The sequence below is a fragment of the Scyliorhinus canicula genome, chromosome 20, assembly GCF_902713615.1.
Source record: "Scyliorhinus canicula chromosome 20, sScyCan1.1, whole genome shotgun sequence".
Taxonomy (NCBI): Eukaryota; Metazoa; Chordata; class Chondrichthyes; order Carcharhiniformes; family Scyliorhinidae; genus Scyliorhinus; species Scyliorhinus canicula.
The window spans coordinates 21,588,413-21,611,504 of NC_052165.1; the positions used below are offsets into that span (position 1 = coordinate 21,588,413).

Here is a 23,092-nt window from a genome sequence, read left to right on the forward strand (position 1 = left end):
AGTCCAGGCAGTAGATTTAAAAATCACTGCATTTTCACTTACCCTGTCCTTTTTTTTAAATTTAGTGTACCCAATTATTCTTTTTCCAATAAAGGGCAATTTAGCGTGGCCAATCCACCTACTCTGCACATCTTTGGGTTGTGGGGGCGAAACCCATGCAAGCACAGGGAGAATGTGCAAACTCCACACGGACAGTGACCCAGAGCCAGGATCGAACCTTGGACCTCAGTGCCGTGAGGCTGCAGGGCTAACCCACTGCACCACCGTGCTGCCTACTTACCTGTCCTAAAATATGCTGCCTCAGACAGAGGTATTCAAAGCAGCAGCTATTAAAGGTGTCAGAAGCTTCCTAGAAAGCCCAGTACACTTCAAAGGGCTTGAAATCTCTTGACAGGCTTTGAAATACAGATCATCCATTCAATTTTTTCGCAGCAATACATTGCATTAACCAGTGATTGACAGTTTTATTATTCCAGAGACATCTGCTTGGTGGATTGTTCATTGATCTTTCCTTTCAGTCTTGAATGTTTCTCCATTACCCTTTTGTTGCTAACCATGATGTTTATAAACTCACTTGCTATGATTGACAGCTCCTCACCACCAGAAGCAGCTCAGTGCTTTGAATTCCTCTTTTTTACAACAGAAAGCAGTTAGCTGCCTTCTGATGTGGTGAGGTGCTGTCAAGTATAGCTGGGAGATGTAAGCGTACAATTTGAATTGTCACCTTTGGATGGTATCACCTGGAGGCACATATGAGGAAGAAATAGGTAGAAATAGATCCTTGGGGATTCTAAAGATAACAGTGGAAGCAGGAAAGATAACCATTTATAAAGTAAGTAACAGGAAGAAAAGTTAGTGTTTTTTGTAATAAATCCTCATTATTGGTCAATGAAAATCTAATTGGGTCGAAGCCTCGCAAAACAAAATTTGAATCACTTAATCAATTAATGGCTGGATGGATGTTTTAAATAATTATTTACAGGGCAGCACGGTGACACACTGCTGCCTCACGCCGCTGAGGTCCCAGGTTCGATCCTGGCTCTGGGTCACTGTCTGTGTGGAGTTTGCACATTCTCCCCTTGTTTGCGTGTGTTTCGGCCCCCACAACCCAAAGATGTGCAGGGTAGGTGGACTGGCCGTGCTAAATTGCCCCTTAATTGGAAAAAATTAATTGGATACTCTAAAAAAAAATTTAAATAAATTATTATTATTTACTGTTTCTCCTGATTAACAATAATGTGTTTTCATATCTTTGTGTTGGCAGCTATGCAGCTACCGTCTTACAGTCCCACTGGCGGGGATATAGTATTCGTAGACAAATTCATATGTACATGGTACTTCATAATGCTGCTTCAGTGATTCAGTCTGCGTGGAGAGATTACAACAACAGGATGAAAGTTGCTTCACAGAACACTGCTGAAGCTCCAGCTCAGAAATGGAAGATGTTTGATGGAAGTGAAGAAAGCAGACATATAGCAGTCACCATCATCCAGGTTAGAGAAAAATAATGGGCAGCATATCTTTATCTTTAGGGGCTGGTTTAGCACAGGGCTAAATCACTGGCTTTGAAAGCAGACCAAGGCAAGCCAGCAGCACAGTTCAATTCCTGTACCAGCCTCCCTGAACAAGCTCCAGAATGTGACGACTAGGGGCTTTTCACAGTGACTTCATTTGAAGCCTACTTGTGACAATACGCGATTTTCATTTCATTTCATTTTTGTCATTTCATTTATGCAAAAGTATGAACCCATTTTGGCAAGTGAACAGTGCTTACTAGAAACATGTGACTATGGGCTGACAGTCCCAAAGCTGTGGTTTTCCTTGTGTTCTGTCTCCATCTGTTGCAGTCGAATTGATAGATTTTGATTGTTATTATTAGTCAACAGCTCTTTTATCAACAGCAATAACAGCTATTTGTATTTATATAGGGCCTTTAATAATTGTCATTTGTAATTATCGTTGGGTCATGCGGCCACCAGGATGGTAGATACATAGAAACATTAAAGAATTATGCCACAGAAGGGGAGCATACGGTCCATCATGTCTGTGTTTGCCGAAAAAGAGCTGTACAGCTTGATTTCATTTTCTAGCTGTTGGTCTGTCACCCTGTAGATTATGGCATTTCAAGTGCCTATCCATATGTTTTAAACACAAACCCACGTCCCATCCATTGACTTTGTCGACACCTTCCACTGCCTTGGGAAAGCGGGCTGACTCACTATTCCATCGGGCAGGAGATACAAAACTCAGAACTCGCATAAACAGATTCAAAAAAGCTTCTTCCCCGCTCTTACCAGACTCCTAAACCACCCTCCTATGGACTGATCTGATTAATACTACTCACCTGTATGCTTCACCCGATTCCGGTGTCTATGTATTTACACTGTGTACCTTGTGTTGCCCTATTAAGTATTTTCTTTTCCTGTACTAAATGATCTGTTGAGCTGCACGTAGAAGTGATACCAGAAATCTTGGAGAATGAAAGGTTTAGTGAGAGGGAAGAACTGAAGGAGATCAATATTAGTAGAGAAATGGTGCTGGGAAAATTGATAGGATTGAAGGTGGATAAATTCCCAGGGCCTGAAAATTTGTATCCCAGAGTGCTTAAGGAGGTTGCTCTGGAAATAGTGGATGCATTTGGTGGTCATCTTCCGTGATTCAGTAAACTCTGGATCAGTCCCTGCAGATTAGAGAGTAGCTAATGTCACTCCAATATTCAAAAAGAATAGAGAGAAAACAGGGAATTATAGACCAGTAAGCCTAACATTGGCAGTTGGGAAAATTCTTGAATCCATTATCAAGTTTTTATAGCGGAACATTTAGAAAGCAGTGGCAGGATCAGTCAGAGTCAGAATGGATTTATGAAAGGGAAATCATGCTTGACAAATCTGTTGGAATTCTTTGAAGATGTACCCAATACAATTGACAAGGGGGAGCCAATCGATGTGGTATACTTGGACTTTCAGAAGGCGTTTGACAAAGTCCCGCATGAGAGATTATTGTGCAAAATTAAAGCGCATGAGATCGGGGTAAGTGTATTGAGGTGGATATAAAACAGGTTGACAGAGAGGAAACAACGAGTCGGAATTAATGGGTCCTCTTCAAATTGGCAGGCAGTAACTAGTGGGGTGCCACAGTGATCGGTGCTGGTACCCCAGCTATTCACAATATATTAATTATTTGGATGAGGGAACAAAATGCAGCATCTCAAAGTTTGCAGATGATACCAAGTTGGATGGGAGGGTAAACTGTGATAAGGATGCAGAGATCCTACAGCATGATCTGGACAGGTTGGGCGAGTGGGCAAATCAATGGCAGATGCAGTATAATTTGGATAAGTGTAAGGTTATTTACTTTGGAAGCAAAAGCAGGAAGGCAGATTACTACCGGAATGGTTGTACATTGGGAGAGGGGAGTGTGCAGTGCCACCTGGGTGCCTTTGTGCACCAGTCGCTGAAGGTAAGCGTGCAGGTGCAGCAGGCAGCAAAGAAGGCTAATGGTATATTGGCCTTCATTGAGAGAGGTTTCAAGTACAGAACTAGGGATGTCTGCTGCAATTATACAGGGTCTTGGTGAGGCCACACTTGGGGTATTGTGTGCAGTTTTGGTCTCAGGATGTTCTTGCTCTCGAGGAAGTGCAGCGAAGGTTTGCCAGACTGATTCCAGGGATGGCGGGGCTGTCATATGAGGAGAGATTGACTAGGATAGGATTGTTCTTGCTGGAGTTCAGAAGAATGAAGGGGGATCTCATAGAGACTTATAAAATTCTAACAGGACTGGACAGGGTAGATGCAGGGAAGATATTCCCAATGGTGGGTGGGTCTCGAACCAGGGATCACAATCTGATGATTCAGGGTAAACCATTTTGGACTGAGATGTTTTATGGGCCAGGGTTTAGAGAACACCAAAGTATATCATGGAGTTCACCTGACCTACAACTGTTTCGAGATTTTGGTTATGAGGAGCACAAGGGCCTACCTTTCAGGAGTTATTCAACAAGGCCTTAAGCATTTTAAATCAAAAACAAAGTTTATTCTACGAGTTCAGTTAACATTTCTATAAACACACATAGTCAGCATTTTTATCAACTACAAGCCTAAATACCCCACACAGCTCCAGTACTCTATACTTAAACCTAATAACTTCCCTTTACTGTTTCACTCAAGTAACAACATTAATAATTTAGACAATCCCTTTTACCACAAAATAATAGGTTTGAATTCCTTCTAGAACACAATTATTACTTTGAAGTTATCAAGTGATCTGGAGACACCTTTGTAGCATGCAGAGAGAGAGAGACTCCAAGATCCTTGTAGTCTGAATACAGCTTCCAACGGTCTAAACCGAAAGTAACAACAGCTTCCAGCTCAAAACGAAAGTAAAAACCACAGCAACCGCCCAGCTCCACCCACACAATGACATCACTGCAGCCATTTGAGAAGACAAACAGTTTTTTTTGTTTTTTTTTAACAGCACAGAACAGGCCCTTTGGCCCTCGATGTTGTGCCGAGCAATGACCACCCCACTCAAACCCACGTATCCACCCTATACCCTAACCCAACAACCCCACCTTAACGTTACTTTTTAGGACACTACGGGCAATTTAGCATGGCCAATCCACCTAACCCGCACATCTTTGGACTGTTCTCAAAGGGACATTCCCATGACAGATGAGGAGACATTCCTTCACCCAAAGAATGGTGAACCTGCGGAATTCATTGCCACAGGAAGTAGTTGATGCTAAAACATTGAATATATTCAACAGGTGGCAAGATATTGCACTTAGGGTGAATGGGATCAAAGGCTATGGGAAGAAAGTAGGATTAGACTATTGAGTTAGATGATCAGCCATGATCGTGATAAATGGCAGAGCAGGCTCGAAGGGCCAAAAGGCCTCCTCCTGCTATCTTCTATGGATGTACCTAGGTAAATACTTTTCACTGTACCTCGGTACATGTGACAAGAAACAAATCCAATCCAAATACAATAAGGTTTCTGCCTCAACCATCCTTTTAGGCAGTGAATTCCAGATCCCCACCATCTTCAGAATGATAAAACATTCTCCTTAACTTCTCTCTAATCCTCTGCTAATTACTTTAAATCTATCCCTCCTGGCTATTGATCTCTCAGCTCACAAAAATTACTCCTTTCTATCAATTCTATATCAGCCTTTCATAATTTCATACACCTCAATTAAATCTCCTCTCAGCCTCGTCTGTTACAAAGAAAGCAGTCCAAGACCATCCATTCTTTTCTCATAGCCAAAATCCTCCGTTCTTGGCAACATCCTTGTAAACCTCCTCTATACTGATCCTAGTGTAATCAATGCAGTGGCCAGGACAGTACACAGCACTCTAGCTTTAGCCTAACTATTTTTTTGTACAATTCTAACATTACCTCCCTTCAGTTATATCTTATGCCTCATCTAATAAAAGAGGGTATCTCATATGCTTTCTTTGCCAACTACTACTTGTCCCGCTACCTTCATGATCTGCGAACGTGCTCTCCAAGATCCCTCTGTTCTTTCTCAGTAATCTATCATTTATTGTGTATTCCATTTCCCTTGTTTGTCTCCTCAATACATTGCCTCACACTTCTCTGGATTAAATTTCATTTGCTGCTTTACTGTCCACCTGATCGCTCATGAATATTTTCCTGCAGTCTCCAGCTTTCTCTCTCACTATCAAGCGCATAGCCAATTTTTGAATAATCTCTAAACTTTTAAATCATACTTTTCACCATTTCAGTCAAAATCATTAATATGGACTACAGACAACAAAGGACCTGGAGCACAAAGTGGCAATCTGATTCAAAAGCCGCTCCACCAAAAGTTCTGGACCAAAGTCTGTTTCCCAGAAAGGGTCGGAGGACCAGCTGTGGACCGCCATTGCCGCCAGGTTGGCAGTGGCAGCAGCCATCAGTTCGGGTAGGGTCATCGGGGGAACCACTGTACAGTTCAGGAAAAAGACCAATGTCCTCCACCGGACCGTAAGTTAACACCAGCCCCCTGGTCATCAGTGCCGCCTGCCATCGACCTGATCTCGGCCACCATAAACGGGTCAGCAGATGGCACCTCGCACTCACCCAAATCTGATCACCACGCTTGTGCCTCAGCAAACCCTGGCACCCACCAGCACAACTCCTCCTACTTGTCCAGATACAGTGTCCACACATACCACCTGCCATAGACCCTACCCTGCCCCCCCCCCCCCCCCCGATGTCCCAAGTGCATGGCTCACAGTACCCCCTCTCTGTCCTCACAGGAGAGGTCAGCCCATAATAGGCGTGAAAGGGCCCTGACAGGCAGTAGAATTCCAGATACCAGAGTCATAACCTCCCTATGAGGAATGGGCCTGGAGATCTCGGGGTTGACCGATGAGAGAACATTCACCGACAGCAAGGTGAGGATCCTTCACCCAGATGACCTGCCTCAAGTGAGCTGTTCACGTTAGACAAAATGATCTTTTTCTCCCATTGACCACATGTCCACTCTCTCGCTGGATCTCCATCAATGAGGCCAGGCCATCCATGGTAACATCTTAGAGGAGTGCACCATTGAGGCATCACAGCCATCATCCCACCCTCCACCAATGCAGAGACATGCACCTCGGTGGGCGACCCTACAGGACAGGCTTCTGGGGTACAATTTGGTGAGCACCACATAGATTCTGATGCACATCAGGTGGAGGCAGGAACATCCAAGGTAGTTAGCAGTTGAGGTCTGCTGGATCCCAGGACTCAACTGAGTCCCAGTCATGCCGAGCCTTGGTCAAGGTTACCCCATTATGCAGAGGCATGGCATGGATGTAAGATTCAGGAGGGGATGTCAGCAACACTCCTGTGATCGGAAGAGTCCCAAAGGCTATGGGCGCAGGAGATGGCATCGGTATTGCGTGGCACCCAGGCCTGCAATGCCAGGGTGACGGCCTCAGTGCACAGCGTCAGCACCTCGAGTGGTGGTTTCTAAGGCATGGCTCAGGCAGTGATGACCATGCCGAGGGCCTCAACATCATGTCATAGTCGATAAGAGTCATGTCCCTGACACAGATGGATGCTGCTGAGGCACTACAGAGCATCGCCCAGATGCAGGTGGACATTGCCCTGGCATTCCAGAGCATGCCCCAGTCTTAAAGGAGCATCAGAGAGCGATCCAGGTATCGGAACCACATTTTCAACAATCCGATGCACCGCCCAATAACAGCACTGGTGTCAGCCTGGGCCTATGTTGGGTCTCCGCAACAGTCTCCAGCCTCCACGCTGGCTTCCTCTGCTGGGAACTCAGCGGGTATCCATTATCCAAAAAGAGCCATTCCGTCATCCTGGGCTGGTCTTCGAAGATGCCAGGAATCATGGAATGTCCCAGAATGTAGCTGTCGTGCATGCTCCCTCAGAAAGGTGGTGGTCGCACATGAATTGAACATTCAGGGAGTGGAACCCCTTCCTGTTAATGAACAGCACTCCCTGATGCCCCGGTGCGCGCAAGACAACATGCGTACCATCTATTATGCCCTGGACCTGGGGCATCCCACTGATGGCGGAGAATCCTTCTGCCCGGGCATCTAAATGGGAATGCTCAAAGTTGATGTAGTCAGCTTCCCGGGCATACAGGGATGCACTGTGGGTTGTAGATTGTGATATGCGGCACAAGTCCCTGCTTGAGCCCTGGAACGATCCGGTAGCTTAAAGGTTGAAGGCTGCAGTGACCTTCATGGCCACCAAGAGCGGCTGTCCTCCTCATCCATGGGATGGCAAGTCCGCAAGGACATGGTGCAGGTGTTGCATCATCTTGTTGAGATGTAGCCTCCTTCAGCATATGCTGTCCGTCATCTCCTTTGCACCAATGATGCCTGTACACCTTAGGCCATCGCCAGCATCCCCATGGATTCCTCCTCGGCCTGATGGACGGCCGGGTCTGCAGGGCGTGTGGCAGCTTTTTGCATATGGGGTGCCACTTCTAGCCCGCTTCAGCACTGCTGCCGCCTTCAGGCGCCTGGCCGCCTGTGCTGCCACTTTGGCATCAACAACACCATCCATCATGCCATCTGTAAGGAATTGGAGAAGGAGAGAGACTGAAAATCAGTTCTGGCTTCCATCCTGGGGCCCTTATATGCCTCCTAGCCTCCCCCACTGTTATGTGCCTCTCCTTCCCTGAGTACCATCCACTGAGACAGTTATGCTCTGCACACTCACATCCAGGACCCCAGACTCCATACTCCTGCCAGGAAGATTGGGGAGACCAACCTCCGGTACCCTCCCCTGATCCACATGCATAACCTCTGGTTGGAGGGATATCCTCTGTGCTGGAGCCCAGCTCTTGGGTATTTGATTGTTGGCTGGTGCCTCTGTGATGCTGGCTCCCCCAAGGTTCAGGCAAGTGCCCAGGCCTTGCAGTTTGATTGGAATGCTAGGCAATAACACTCATCTGAAACATGGCACGTGTACCCACGAGAATGCAACTGAAGTGGTCACAGAACTAACAAGGTCGATTCCTTTGAAGCTGGAGGCTGCTCACAGCCAAAGGGAGTTAAAGTGACCCTGACGGTATAAACAAAAACAGGGCTCTGAGCTGGAAGTGTTTGATAGGACACACAGGCAGAAGCTGTAGTTTTCCCTGTTAAGGGTATACACAATACTGGTGGATGGCTTGTGGGCCCCACAGATGTTAAGCGCCCCCACCCACCCCCGGCCCCCCAAGCCAAGGGACAACCACCAGCTCCCTGACCAACCCCATTTCGGGAACTTTTTTTAACTTTAACTTTAAAAAAAGTTACTAGCCTCTATAAAATCGAGAATTAAGAGTTAGACAACATAATCTGAACAGAGTTTTAATGAAGAGAGAAACTTGTCTTTAAAAATGTGCCAAGCACGTGGGTGCAATCAGTCAAACATTTAAGTAGTTCAGGAAAGCGTGCATTGGGTTATTTGGAAGCGAAGCACCGGGGAAGCAGGTCCATTGCTCCTGGGCTGCATGGAGGCAATAGAAATGGCTACTCAGCTCCCATAAGCAGCCATTGCACCAGCTTCCCATATTTAAAATGGAATTCTAAATGATGCCTGCATGATTCCTCTCGCTGGGGAGCCAGTTAATTCCTGAAAGGCCGTTAGATTAGACTTCCATCTCGCTAATGAGTTGGAGGTTGGTGTCAATTTGGTGTCTCACCACATTTGGGCAGGATCCGGAACCCACCACAGTGAGCAGGTTGGTTAGATCGTGAGCTGATTGGCACAAATCCCAATTTTGGCCTTTCCCGCTATTTAACCCATGCGTCCAGTTCCATGCCGGTCACAACACGGCCGTTAAATTGTGCCCAATATCTTGGTAATGCTGGATCTGAAGAATACCAGTCAGTGTTGCTTGGAGAGACACAATACCAGGAAGAATTCCACTGCCTCAAGGAGAAACATTGGTAAAGTGAGAAGCAATTAATCAGCAATCCTGCATCCATGTAATTTACCATTTCCTCGGAGCCAGCAGATCTTTTTAAGCTATGTCTGCCCGTTAACGTTGCGAGATTCCTGCAGCAGCCACTTTTTTAGCCTTTCTTCCAGTGGAAAACTCCCAAAGAAAGATGAATGAGACTGACCCCAGAAATGTTGAGGTCAGTAGCAGGTCATTCAGTCAGGCAAATGGAATACCTGTCCTGCCACACTTCTGGCAAATGCCAATACATAACCTCAGCTAACCCTTTATTTATGGAAATGTTACAGTGGAACTGAGACATCTTTGTTTTGTTTAACAATTCTGAGCATTTAAAAGTTCATGTCACTAAATTTAATTAAGTGAAATTTTCCATTGTAATATTTAGGTCAAGATGTTCCGGTCCCGCATGACACTGGGATCGTCCCATCCCATCGAAAATCAGTACACTTCTGACTGGACTTTCGATTTCCCGTGATCATGGTCCCGCCACAACAGGCCTGCAAAATTCCAACCTTGGTGTTGATGAAGTGCAATAGAAACACCAAAAGATAAAAGAGTGATTGGTTATTTTTATTTTTCTGCAATTTCTACATTTTCAACTTTCTGGACACCGATGGTTGGATTTTCCCTTCTTGGGGAACAAAGGTCAGGCAGCCAGACAGGGAGGGTCTCTCAGCCTGTCTGCCACACTGACCGACCAGCCTGCCTCCTAGAGGCCACCTCCAAGCACCTAAACTTGACCTTTGCCACTTCAGGAACCCAGAGACCGATTGGGAGTCAAGTCCCAGGCAGTCTCATTTAATTGGCCTCAGTGGGCTGTGAATGAGCCATGTTGCTTACCACCACCTGCAGGCATATAATCCTGCCCTCTACACACTATCTCAATCCGTAAAATGGCCCAAACGTGGGATGGAGCTGACAAATCGGCATGGCTATTTTCAACTCCCACCTGCCTCGATTCCGGCTCAGCAATGGCTCAAAACCCTGCCCCTAGTGTCAGGAACAAATACTCACCATGTCACATAGCTTGGGTCAATTGGAGCTCTGTCCACATTCCCCAACAATCTTCAAACCAAAGAGCAATTGTTCAAGTGTGACATTTATCTTTTTTTACAGCAATCATGTTCATAAATCTCCCAAGTGATATTGTCCATTTAGAATTAAATTACTTTTGTGCCATTTCACTGGGTATTTTGTTGCCTGTCATCATTTCATTTGGAATGCCCTAACACCTACCTCAGGACTAATGTTTGTCTCCCATCGGTTGTGACCAGAATCAAAAGTGTTACAGCCCTTCATCTCCATGTCTGTTTCATCACTTGCATAGCTCAGCTTCTTCTGGTAATATTTGTTTTTCCTTCCTGAGGCAAATATTTTGAAAAAATGCTTTTCTCTACTATTTTTGTCCTATTTCTCTGCAATTAGTAGTTCGTTGAGACACTGATCAACTATGACCTAATTGAGTGATGGAGCAGCCCACGATTGTCCTACTTCTGTGCTTCATAATTTAACATTTCCATTCCCACTTATACACATGGACTATGGAACAATGAAGAGTTTTCCAAGAACATATTAATTTCTTAATTTTGGTTTTCATGTTTTAAGCATGAAATGCATGAAACCAGTTGTATAGATTTACCTCAAGTAATTCCAAGCTATTTTGAACTTTGGCCTTGTTTTTGCTGACTACTGTAATGCATCTTGAAGGAGTTATACAGTAATTAATAAACATATTTAAGCCTGTGATGGTGAGATTACCACATTTCTTGCAGTTTACAGAAAGGGTTGTTACAGCATTTTATTAATACTGTTGTTTCCTCATTTTTGTCTGGAAATTAAAATACAAATGTTCTGCAAAATGGATCTTTCAACTCAGGGTAAATACTGTCACTCTTTTGTTTTCAGATTATTTAGCTTCCAATGCTTTGATTTTTATTTAAAGATTAAACACATTGTGGATTTATTTAGGCATATTGGCGAGGCTGTCTCCTGCGGAAGAAGTTGGCTTATGCTTTGGCAGCTGTTCAAACTGAGGAAGAGGACGTCTTCGAAGCAGTTGATTTGAGTGAATTTACATTTGATGAGGTAAATAAACATCATATCATGTGATCCTCTGAGCTAGTAGTTATTTTTTTAAAACATAATATACAGTGATGTAACAGAAGAATCTCTTATGCCTCAATTCCAAGCTCTGGCACTTCCACGCCCATTGACCCACTGTATACTTTCTAGAACCAACAAAGATCACAATGTAAGTGTCCATGTACAAAAAAGCTTTGAAAAAGTGTACTGCATTGATACATTTCTGCTATGGGGAAGAAAGTTCTGGAAAGCTAATAAAAGTGTCAATCGTCCAGGCTCTTTAAAGTTTCAAAAACCACAAACCACAAGCACTTAAAACCAATTGAGCTATGTAAACAAACATAGTGAAATTGACATAAAGAAGAAAATGCTGGAAAATTCCAGCAGGTCTGGCAGCATCTGTGGTGAGATAAACAGAGTTAATGATCTGAGTCCATATTACTCTTTTTCAGAGCTGAAGAGAGGTAGAAATTTGTATAGAATAGTGAAATTGACTGCAGAGAATACAAAATCTGAGCTGTTAATCGAGGAATTTTTACACTGGGGAGCAGGTGCTCTGTTCTTCAATAGACAATAGATGTCTGGGTTCTCAGCTAAGCATACAAGGATAATTGACTTTTTTAGATTTCAGTCCAAACCTTTATTTTCATAGGAGAAATTTATCAGTGGAGTAGATTTGTTTTTTTCTAAGCTCTTTTAAATTCATTCCGTTTCATACTGCAATGTTTATTGGTTCTAGAATGTGTACAGTGGGTCAATGAGCATATAAATTCTAGAGCTTGGCATAGGGGGCCTGAGGGCGTGAACTGGGCAGCAGAAACTGGATAGGAGCATGAGGAGATAAAGGGGCTAGGTGGAAGGGCAGAACCTGGCATAGGGGGCATGAGGGACACATGGAGGTGAATGGAGAGGGGAGAGAAGGGAATTTTATCTGCACACAATTCTAGTTCACGTAGTGCCCAAGAGGATAGAGAAATCTTATTTTGGACGAAAGACCACAGGAAGTGAGTCATGTCCATTGTTGGGCAGTACCAGGAATTGAGCAAATATTCCCAAAATTGGCATTTTGTGCTTCTGTTGTTTATGGTATTAGCATACATTGGCCACTGGGCACATTGGAGGCACTTGAAGCTTTTAGAAAAACAACAATTTCCCCATTCAATTTCTTCTGTTTTACAGAGACTTTGACTAGTGAAATTACTGCGGCAGTATTGACTTGATTACTGGCAAGATATGTAAAAAACAAAATCACATGGAATGACACGGCTGGCCAACTTCGATTTTATGGACTGTTTGTGGATACAAAAATTACCACCATAATTTTTTTGCCAACTGTAGCTGATCAGCTTTGCTAAGGCAAACAAGCTATAAATTTCACTTGATAATTGAATTCTATTGGGAGAAGGACGTTGAAATTCTTTTTTTTCCAAAGAACCTGAAGACAGCATTGTTGTTTTTGGCAAAATAAGTGGATCCAAAATCATTTTGAAGAATGTACAGTCCTATTAGCGCCAAAGGCACTTTGTAATAAAGACATTCAATTTATTAATAAAAGCATCTCTGTCAGGTTAACACTGGCATCCTGAAGAAAAGATTTTGGCATTCAGTGAAGTCCATATGGACAAACCTACTTGATATCTTAAGTGTGACCATTTGATTTGTTCTTTCACTCCAATTGCTGAATCCTATCTGAAAACCTACTTCTTCATTCAGGCCACCTTGGACAAAGTCTGGGTAACCTCGGATCCTGAAACATCTTCGCAAAATGAAAACCGATACCAGCAAATAAAGGTAATGTGCCACATTATAAAAACCTGTTCATTCCATTTCTGTTGTGAAAGAACTTTATTATTATGTCACATTGAGATACTGAATTAAGAAATACAGGGATGGTAAAAAATTATTACTTCAGAATTCCCTTATGCATGCCACCGGCAACAAATTAAATTTGTCATGTTGCTTTTTTTCCAAATTCTTAAATACATTTCTTTTATTTCATTTTTCAGTCCTTTACACTGCAGTGGCAAATAAGTGATGTACTACGGTGTAAATTTGGCACAAAATTAGAAAACAATGGATAAAAATGTGATTTGATTAAAAGGAAAATGGCAGATGCAAAGTTTCAGACAGTTAGATAACAATGTAAAGAATTGCAATAAACCAAAACTTTGCACACATTCAAACATATTAAATAGCAGCAATTTGATTTGTTTATCTGGTTATTTTTTATTTTATTCTTATATATGCTATATTAGAGAGGAGAATGGTTGGTAGAATTTATCCATGTGCAGGAAAGCATGAGTAGTTATTACATATTTTACATGCCTTCACAAATTTTATATGTCAAGCCAGAAATGTAAATTTGGGAGGAAGAAAAGTTAATGGTAAGAAACATATCTCAAGTGTTGGTGAAATAGGGCTCATAAACAATTGCAAACTGAGAGTATAAATCTGAGAAACAAACCATTTCCAATCCTCTCAATAGCTTCTTGTCAGATTACACCACCCTATAAGGGGCTTGGAATTCCATCCAAAGTGGTGTTGTAAGGATGGAATGTAGCGTACAAAATATTGGCCTGGCAACGTACTCAGAAAACTGGAAAATCCAGCGAACATTTACCAGCTCACATTTTCTTTGTTGCTAAAGGGCTTTTGCACATCTCAGGACTGATGATTGTTTTGCCTTTTCAATACTTTAGCTTTATGTTTGGGTTTTATTGCAATCCTTTCGTAGCTGGATTTTTCCATTTGACGTTACATTGGCATATGACTGATGCTGGTCTTATAAGACAATTCAAACTCTCTTGTGTACAGTAATTAGCATCCAGGGTTTTGTAAGTACATTTTCTGTGTTTAAATTGCCATTGACTTTATTCTTCTTTCCCCACTTTTCTGTCCCAGATTTCTCCATTGCATTACATTGTTCTAATTCTAGCAATTTGTACAGTTAAAAACTTACAAAATGAAAGTTTGTTAAATATTAGGAATAATTGAAAATCCTCTTCACTAAACAGAAAAATGGCAACTCTCCATCCAGAGCGATGAATCCTTTTTTTAACAAAATTGTGTTCTATTTTAAAGGAGAAACATTTTCAGCCTTTCGAACAATTTTCTGGTTTGTGAAGAGAATGAGTGATAGTAAGGAGCTGCTTATTCAAAACTCTGTGAATGCTGTTTTTTTTCTTGTTAACATGGTGATTAAGAGACATACAAAAATAATTAAGAGTATTTGAAAGGAAAATCTGAAATGTTACTAGAAATTAAATTGAGAGATATAGGGATAAGGGAATGCAGGTTCGAATTAGTAAAAGTTAAATTTGGCGCTGGTATCAGGAAATTAGTCTTTAAGTAAAGAATTATCTGGGTAGAGTTGTGGGAGTGAAAAGTCTGGAATATTCAAAACATAATTGAATGGTACAGTGGAAGAACTTGGGTAACTGTTTGAATAGTTAAATTAAGTTGAACTGATAATTAAGTTATCTATAATTATCGTGTCATAACATGAACAGTTAGGAATAAAAATAGAAATATCGGAAGAGGAAAATTTCATGATTGTGAGCCTAGTGTGCAAAAGTAAATTACGCAGAAATGTGAAAATTTGGAAGCAGCATTTGTCTTCTATTTACCAACCTGTTAAATTATTTTTTCCCAAATAGAATGCCGATGTAATGATTTGTTAAAGTATGTCTTAAAATGCAGTATATCATTATTATTTCCTGAATATTAAGATGTATCATAAATGTTTTCCAGACTCCTGCTCAAAATACTGCTGATCCGTTTGTCTTACCAAGGCACCGGCAACAAGCATGGCAAGGTGATGATATCAATACTGTTGAAAAATTTGGATCTCCGTCATTTTCATCAGCAACTACCAGTGTTCTGCAATCTCCCAGGTAAAAACTGACTAAATAGCTAAGGGTATTGAAGGTTCTTTGTAAGAATACGCCATGGGCTATAATTTAACACTGTAAGTTAATGGGTTTTGAATGAGTTAAAGTCAGACCCTCTGGATTTTAATTTTCAAGTTCAGGAACCCAACCCCTGGAAAACTTCTAGGTCTTGACTCCACTCTGCATCTGTATTGCTCATGTGATGCAATCTTCAAATCTTAACTGCCACCATTGGGCTGGAGGTGATCTTGCCACTCAATTAGTAGCACCACCACTAACTAGGAGGCAAGAGCTGCCTGCAGGGCATTACTGACAAAGACAGGTGGCAGCCACAGTGGGGTCTGTCTCTATTTGGCAGAGGAGAGGAGGCATCACTTCAGAGGGCCAGCAACTTCAATGTATAGAAAAGTGGTCAAATAACTAAATTAAACAAAGTGCACCCAATCTAGCACAGGAGCTCCTAGATCCTAAAGTTTCTCAGCTTAAAAAAAAGATGTTTCACTTCTGCCTGCTTTGAGCCCAACAGCTATAAACTAACATGTACTCAACTGTTTAGACCCTACAATTTACGAACTGAAAATCATTTTCTTGCCCTTCTTGACTCATTAATAAGCTGCTCGACAGCTTAATGAGCCCTTAATTAGAGGCGAGCAGATTCCCCATTCCAGCCCCCTGTCCTCCCTTTAAAAATTATGTTGATATGGTATTATGATAACTATCAGTGTTGCAAGGGTTAATGTAGTGTCAAGAGTAGCCAATAGAGGGAGCTACAGATACACCTACATAAGACAGTTATGCCAGACCTTAGGGGACAAGTGTATGCAGGAGATAGCTAGTGAAGGTCATAAGAGCAGATAGTGTGAGTCAGGTTAGATTGTAATTTATACTAGTAGTGAGATTAGCAGTAGATGAGTGTAGTTAGATGTTATCGATCAGTTGTGTATTCTTAAGGACTAAGTGTCGATTCCGAGCTTCGTAGTGTAAATAAAATCATAGCATTGTTTAAGTTAAAAGCTATTTTGTGGTCTTTGTGAAAACTACGCCAACCATCCTGAAATAAGCAACTCAAAGGACACCACAGTTGAATGGTGGTTAGCATTTGGGATCCTGGGCTTCAAAACTAGTGGCATTGATTACAAAAGCAGGGAAGTTACACTGACATTGCTCAGGCCAATGCCTTGACCAATCAGGGTTGAGCTGCCTGGTTTCAAACAATAATTGGCAGTTAACTGTCAGTCACCATCAATTGGTGTATTCTTTATGGCAAAACCTCTGCCAATCACAGTCCACTTGTCAACCAGTCTCCTCATACAGTATAAATTGTTGTTTTGCCCTTTTATTTATATTCTTACGAGGCTTAGACGTGTCTCTTTGTTTAGTAATCCTCAATTATATATATATATATATATTTGAAAAGGAAGAATATGAAAACCATGCACGGAAAGAACAGCAAAGTGGGAGCAGAGCAGGTTAGGGTGATTTTATGATTTATCCTATTTAATCTGGTGCAAACTGGAAGATAGTGGCCTTTAAATGGGTTTGGAAGCCTTCCTGCCTCATTAGTACTGAGAAAGAGGCCAGATCCATTCTGAAAGGTGCTGACTACACAAACCACTCACCAGCCTTATTTGAATGAGGCAGGTGCCTCAAAATCATGGCTGTCTCATCACTGCATCAGATGGGAACTAGCTGACATGTTCCGCTGGTTGTTCACCCAAAATTGGCCCATTAGTTCCATATGTAAAGTTAGCAATAGCACAGACACAACTGACTTAACAGCCTGCTTCTGTAATTACCATGACTCTGTAAATACATTAAAGCTATCTTAATTAGCATACCAGTCAAGAATGTTCAGGTGTCACGGGTAGTAGGCAGGCACCTCTCAATTTCAGTCACTTAATTCCCAACCAGCAAAAAACATAAAAGGTCGGGTTTAAGATCTAGCTTGAGATTGGTAAAGTTAACCTTTGACCTTGATGTTAATTAGCTGTGAACATAAGGTAACACCTATGATTCAAGACAGTATCACTCCTCAGCATTCAAACATTAATAAATAATTTGAGCTTTGCTCTTCTGAGCAGCACTCCTCCCCCCCCCCACACACACCCCCCCACACACACACACAAATTTTCTGTTCCCAGTTGAGGCATCTTTCTACCTGTTATTTTAATGTACAGGACAGAAATGTTCCTTTAACAGTGTCAAAAATGTTTTCCTGCCACTTGGTCATACAGCAGAACTGTCTCAAGATTCTCTGAGGCTTCATCTTGCAGTAAGCAATGCTTCAAGTCAGAGAAAGAAGAACAAATCTCTCTGGAATGGTAAGCAAAGCTATTACTTTACAAAGCTAGTTTTTCACTAATTGAATAACTGTAAAATAAATAAAGCTTCTTGCTTAGTACATACTGCTACATTTATCAAAAAGAATCAAGCACCTCAAAACTCCCAAATTAATAATGAAGCATTTGTCAAGTTACATTAAATGTTTTGGCACTCCATATTTGCTTTTCAGTGCAACTTAGGTTTTCTGTAATATCTGAAAAGAAGATTTATAGCATGCGGACGTCATCGGATGTTATGCAGTTGAATTAGGGGAGGTTTATAGAAAAAAAATAGTCTTTTATAAAATTCTAGAATAATACTTTGAAATAGCTATAATTGTTTCCTTCTGTGTTGATGGTCTCAAAGGTAAAATTAATTAATGTTCTCACTTAACTTTCTTGCTCAACTATAACTTATTGTGGATTCTTTTTTAAAAATTGCATTAACTTCAGCTATTTACCTTTTTGTTCTTGTTACTGATAGGGGCTTTAAGGATGCTCACACTGCACAGCTCATGCTAAAACGAGCTCAGAAAATGAAATCCAAGAAAGCAGAGGCTAAAAAATTGCTGGGTATGTTTATATTCCCCCCTTGCCACTTGGCAGTCATCCAGCGGGGCTGTGTGAAGGGCAAAGAATTAGTTTCCATTCACATATTCTTTATAAATAAGTGTTAACTCTTTCATCTACCATAGTACGTGAGTCTTGAATCAAATGGGTACAAGTTTATTGCTCTGACATCCACGTGGATGGTTTCTGAGTGTGATTATGACTACAGGATTGTAAACAATTTAAATGCATAATAGTTGGTGAGCCCTTGATGATTCAAAATTAATTTAAAGATGCAGTTAACGTATCATATGCCACTTCAACAAAAGATTTTTATTTTCTTTCAGGCAGAAAGAATTTAAAGTTGAAGCAAATTTTAAATACCAGCTAATCCCGCTCCTTCTTCCCTTTCACTTTATTCTGAGCCTTAGAATCATAGAAGACATACAGTGCAAAAGGAGGCCATTTGGCCCATTGAGTCTGCACCTACCCTTCGAAAGAGCACTCTACCCATCTCCACTCACCCGTCCACCCCTACCTATCCTCATAACCTCGTATGCACATCCCTGAACACTAAGGGGCAATTTATCATGGCCAATCCCCCTAACCCGTAATGTGGGAGCACCCAGAGGAAACCCATGCAGACACGGGGAGAACGTACAAACTCCACACGGACAGTGACCAAAGGCCCGAATCGAACCAGAGTCCCTGGCGCTGAGAAAGCAGTGCTACCCACTGTGCCACCATGTGTCCTATTGTTTTATTCTCCCATCCAGCTAGGTATTTGCCATTTTCTCTTATTTCCCTCTTTCTGTACCTTGGTTTCATCCCTTGACGTTCGGCCTCAATGAATCCCAAGCTCAATGCTGAACACTTTTTTTTGCATGCTGTCTTTTTGGATAACCAGTCACCTTCCTCACTCTGTGTTACCAATGTTGCTATTGATAGGAACCCTTCCCAATGGCATCTTCTCTTGATCTTTTCTTTGAGAACATGCTGCTCTTTTCTTCATCTTTCTCTCAGTTGCAACTGTGATGTTATTATCATTAACTCTGCTATATGGCAGAACAAACCTGAAGGCTATCTATCTTATTCCTCACCCCATTTCTCACTGTTAAACATTAAACTGTCAATTCCCAAGCTGCTGCTGGTCTAACTTATTTCAGCTTCTTGCTTCCAACCTCATATTCATCCCAACTCTGTAAGGCCAGTTTCTTACTCCTATGTAAGATACACAAAGACTGGAACAATTGTTTCAGCCTGATCCTGTCTCATTTAACTAATTTTCTCTTGATGCCATTCTCCTCCCTGTCTCCCATAAACTCCTCGCTCGCCAATTTCCCAAACTCCATTGGTGATTATGGTTTCTTCAGTCCCAAATATTTGTTTCATCATTGATTTACACTTCCTGTGCACTTATTTTTCTCAAGGTGAATACTCACTGGGCTCTCCACGTCATTCTTGAAAGGAGGCCCATTCGTCACCATCTTCCCACCTGCCTATTTGTTCTCATCCTGAAAAAACTCACTCAATTCTACTCACCTCCGTCATTTGGAATTTGTGTGTGTATCAACTGTGCCTGTCTTTTTTATAGGACATGTGAATCACTCTGTTTAATCTGATTTAGGTCTCCACCCTGAAACATTTCTTGTGGAATGTAAACTATTCTATGTTGCATCCACTATTCCAAGGCCAGCTCATTGTCACAGCTTTAGCTGCAAACTCTGACCTTTGAGAGAGTGAAAAGTTGTGTTTGGGTGAAATTTAAAGGCATGTAGACAATTAGAGGGGAATATTTGAATAATGGAATAAATTCTTTGCAGTTTAGGAAAAATTCAGGAGCATCCCAGCCCACTGACAATCTTTTCCTAGGCTGAATAGGTGGTAGAAATGAAAGGCAAGTAGATCCAAGGTGCCAGTATGACTGCAGACAAGATAGAGCGCCCAGACTTTTCTGATTGAAAACAGTTGAAGTAAAGGTGTTGTTGCAAATGTGGTGGTGTGGATTGCTGTTTTTAGTGACTCTTCATCAAATTATCCTCATATATCTGCAGTAAATTTGTCTGAAAAGAGTTGGAGCAAACCTTTAGGCTGGAATTTTCCAGCCGTTGGGAGTCTTTAAATTAAATATTTAAATGAATTCTGGTCTATTTCAAAGCACTTTCTTTGGTCACAAGAAATGGCATGACAAAACAATTGTATCTAATTTTCTAACCGGTCAATCTAATTTTCCAAACATAAATCAGTCAGCAAGAAACAAATCTAGATTTTAATTTTTGGCAATAGTCTTTCCACAGATATCAGTTATAAGTCCAATTAATTCGCAAAGCGCCTGGATCATGCCATTTCTTGTAAAACTCCTTCTGTTTTCTCTGTAGCCATTGTAACTAATAATACCTTTATTCGTGTCACAAGTAGGCTTACATTAACACTGCAATGAAGTTACTGTGAAAAGCCCCTAGTCACCACACTACGGCGCCTGTTCAGGTACGCTGAGGGAGAATTCAGAATGTCCAATTCACCTAACAAGCATGTCTTTCTGGACTTGTGGGAGGAAACCGGAGCACCCGGAGGAAAACTATGCAGACACGGGAAGAACATGCAGACTCCGCACAGACAGTGACCCAAGCCAGGAATCGAACCCGGGTCCCTGGCGCTGTGAAGCAACAGTGTTAACCACTCTGTGATACTGTGCTGCCCCATGATGATTCCACTTACTATACCAGAGCTTCTAAAATCTGCTTTCTCTCCACAGTGCTTCCCTCTTGACAGTAGTTAACTAGATCCTTCATTGTGCCCTCTCATTTCCCATGTTTCTGCTTGTCCTTCCTCTCACAACATCTGAATTCTCACTTTACCCACCAGATACCGTGTTTATCAGGGGCTGATAGTACCCTCCTCCACTGACGAGTTTGAAGGTGGGAGGCTCGTAAATTCCAAAACATGGCTGCCTGTTCTTCTTCCAAATTTCATGGAGGGCAGTGGAAGCATCAGGTATCTTGCCTGCCCTTGGGCCAATCAGGCTATTAAGTGATCAAATAATGGTCATTTGAGGGGCAGATCTCACCGCCACCACAATTGTACCCATGGCAGAAGTAGGCCCATGGCATGTGAGAAGCCAGGCAGATTTAGCTGTTGGGTTGGTGTTGGGTAACTGTGCCCATCGGAGTCCCCACTCCATCCCTAGGGTTATCATTCTGGCCTTTATCCTAGCCTTTCAAACATGACCCTCAACCCCTCTCATTTTAAATGTGGGCTCCTTTTCATGTAGACTGCCTGTAATCCCAGTAGTGACCACCAATATCACATGGCAGTGCATGAACTACAGAACTGCCAGCCATCTGATTGGTCAGCAGCTCTCTAAGGCAAGTCCTCCTCAAAAACTGGGGCGCAAGACTCCCTTAAAGCAATTAATGCTTTAACGCAGAATTAAATTGCTGAGGGACAGCCATTACTATAGTGGGCCAGCTCGACATCAACTAGTTAGGCGGGTGGTCACGGACCACATTGCCCAGTAAAATCTAGCCTTCCTTCTGTATTTATCCAGTGATTCTTACACAGAATGTGTAGAGATATCAGGTGAGGGTAAGATATAGCTCATGTGATCGACAACCTGCCAACACTCATTGAACTCGCACATAAGTAATGATCGCTTGAGTAACATTTTGAATGATGTGTGATAAGTGACTATAGAACTGTAATCCAGATTCAATGACATCAAGAGAAAAGGAGAGAGATTGGTGAAAATGGGCAATAAAAAAAAAGTAACTTGCATAACATCAGATATCAAATTGATGGAAACATTCCAAGATGGAGTTTTAGCATTGTATCTCAAACTGACTTGATGTGCCCCATGAGGCTAACTTTCATCAGTCTCAGAACATTCAGGAAAGGGAGGGGGAAAATTATCTGGCGAGGAATTTCTTTCCAAGTCACTCAAATATGCCTTTTGGCTATCTGCCCATTGACAGCATCCATGAATATGTCATTGTATTGGCACTATTCTGCTTTCTGAGTGAAGAGGTGGGAATGCAAGGAATTATGAACAAAAGAAAGCTTCAAAGATAAATCACGCTCTTCAAAATAGCATATCAATGGCCTCTTAATGTAAATGACATATTTAAATCATGACAAGGTAAAGGAAATTAATCCTGAACATTCATTGCTTGGGTTTATTTTACTATGAAAGCCATGCCTAACTAACCCTAACGGTCTATGCTTCCTCCATGCACCACAATCATCAAGTGTCCTGTTTTTGGTCTCACAACAGGAAATAAATTGTGCTGTGCTGATCTGTATCCCATATTGCCACATACGTTATGGTGGTACCAGTCATATCTTGTAGTCCTTGGTGAACTCAACTCATGACAAAAGAGAATTATCTTCATAGGCTGAGTCATCAGAGAACTAGATGCAAAGCTGTGCTGTCTGCCAAAAATATTTGCAGCTGACGTGCAGTCTTGGCAAAGGCGGCCAATGGATTTAGTACATTTGAGCCTTTCCAAAGACTTTTGAAACTTCTGTCACCTTAATATGTCAGTTGCCTTTAATTGCCCTATCCCTTTAAATTCTGCCCACTTCATTTTTCATAGTCATCACTGGTGTTAGCCTTGGGCATCGAAAGCTTGTGGTTTGAAGTTCTATTTCAGGCTAATGCTTCTTGCAGTATTGAGGGAGTGCTGCCCTGTCACAGGTGCCATGTTTCACATTGAGCATTAACCGAGCCTGCCCTCTGAGATGGAAATAAAAGATCCCATGGCCTTACTTTGAAGAATAGCAGTGGATTTCTTCCTGAATTCCTGACCAGCCATAAAATAACTGGTTATTGT

The 23,092-nt window shown here is 42.0% G+C and overlaps 1 protein-coding gene across 4 annotated transcripts in view; it reads left to right on the forward strand.

The window, feature by feature from the left end:
• lrriq1 (leucine-rich repeats and IQ motif containing 1) overlaps positions 1-23,092 on the forward strand; it is a 281,000-nt gene that overhangs the window by 193,588 nt on the left and 64,320 nt on the right. For 3 of the 4 annotated variants that reach the window (XM_038780687.1, XM_038780684.1, XM_038780682.1), the window contains exons 17-22: positions 1,265-1,493; positions 11,390-11,506; positions 13,217-13,294; positions 15,254-15,396; positions 17,628-17,714; positions 18,199-18,287. In XM_038780687.1, the coding sequence (XP_038636615.1) occupies positions 1,265-1,493; positions 11,390-11,506; positions 13,217-13,294; positions 15,254-15,396; positions 17,628-17,714; positions 18,199-18,287 (743 nt within the window). The remainder of the gene's footprint in view (positions 1-1,264; positions 1,494-11,389; positions 11,507-13,216; positions 13,295-15,253; positions 15,397-17,627; positions 17,715-18,198; positions 18,288-23,092) is intronic. The other variant, XM_038780683.1, reaches the window with a different exon arrangement.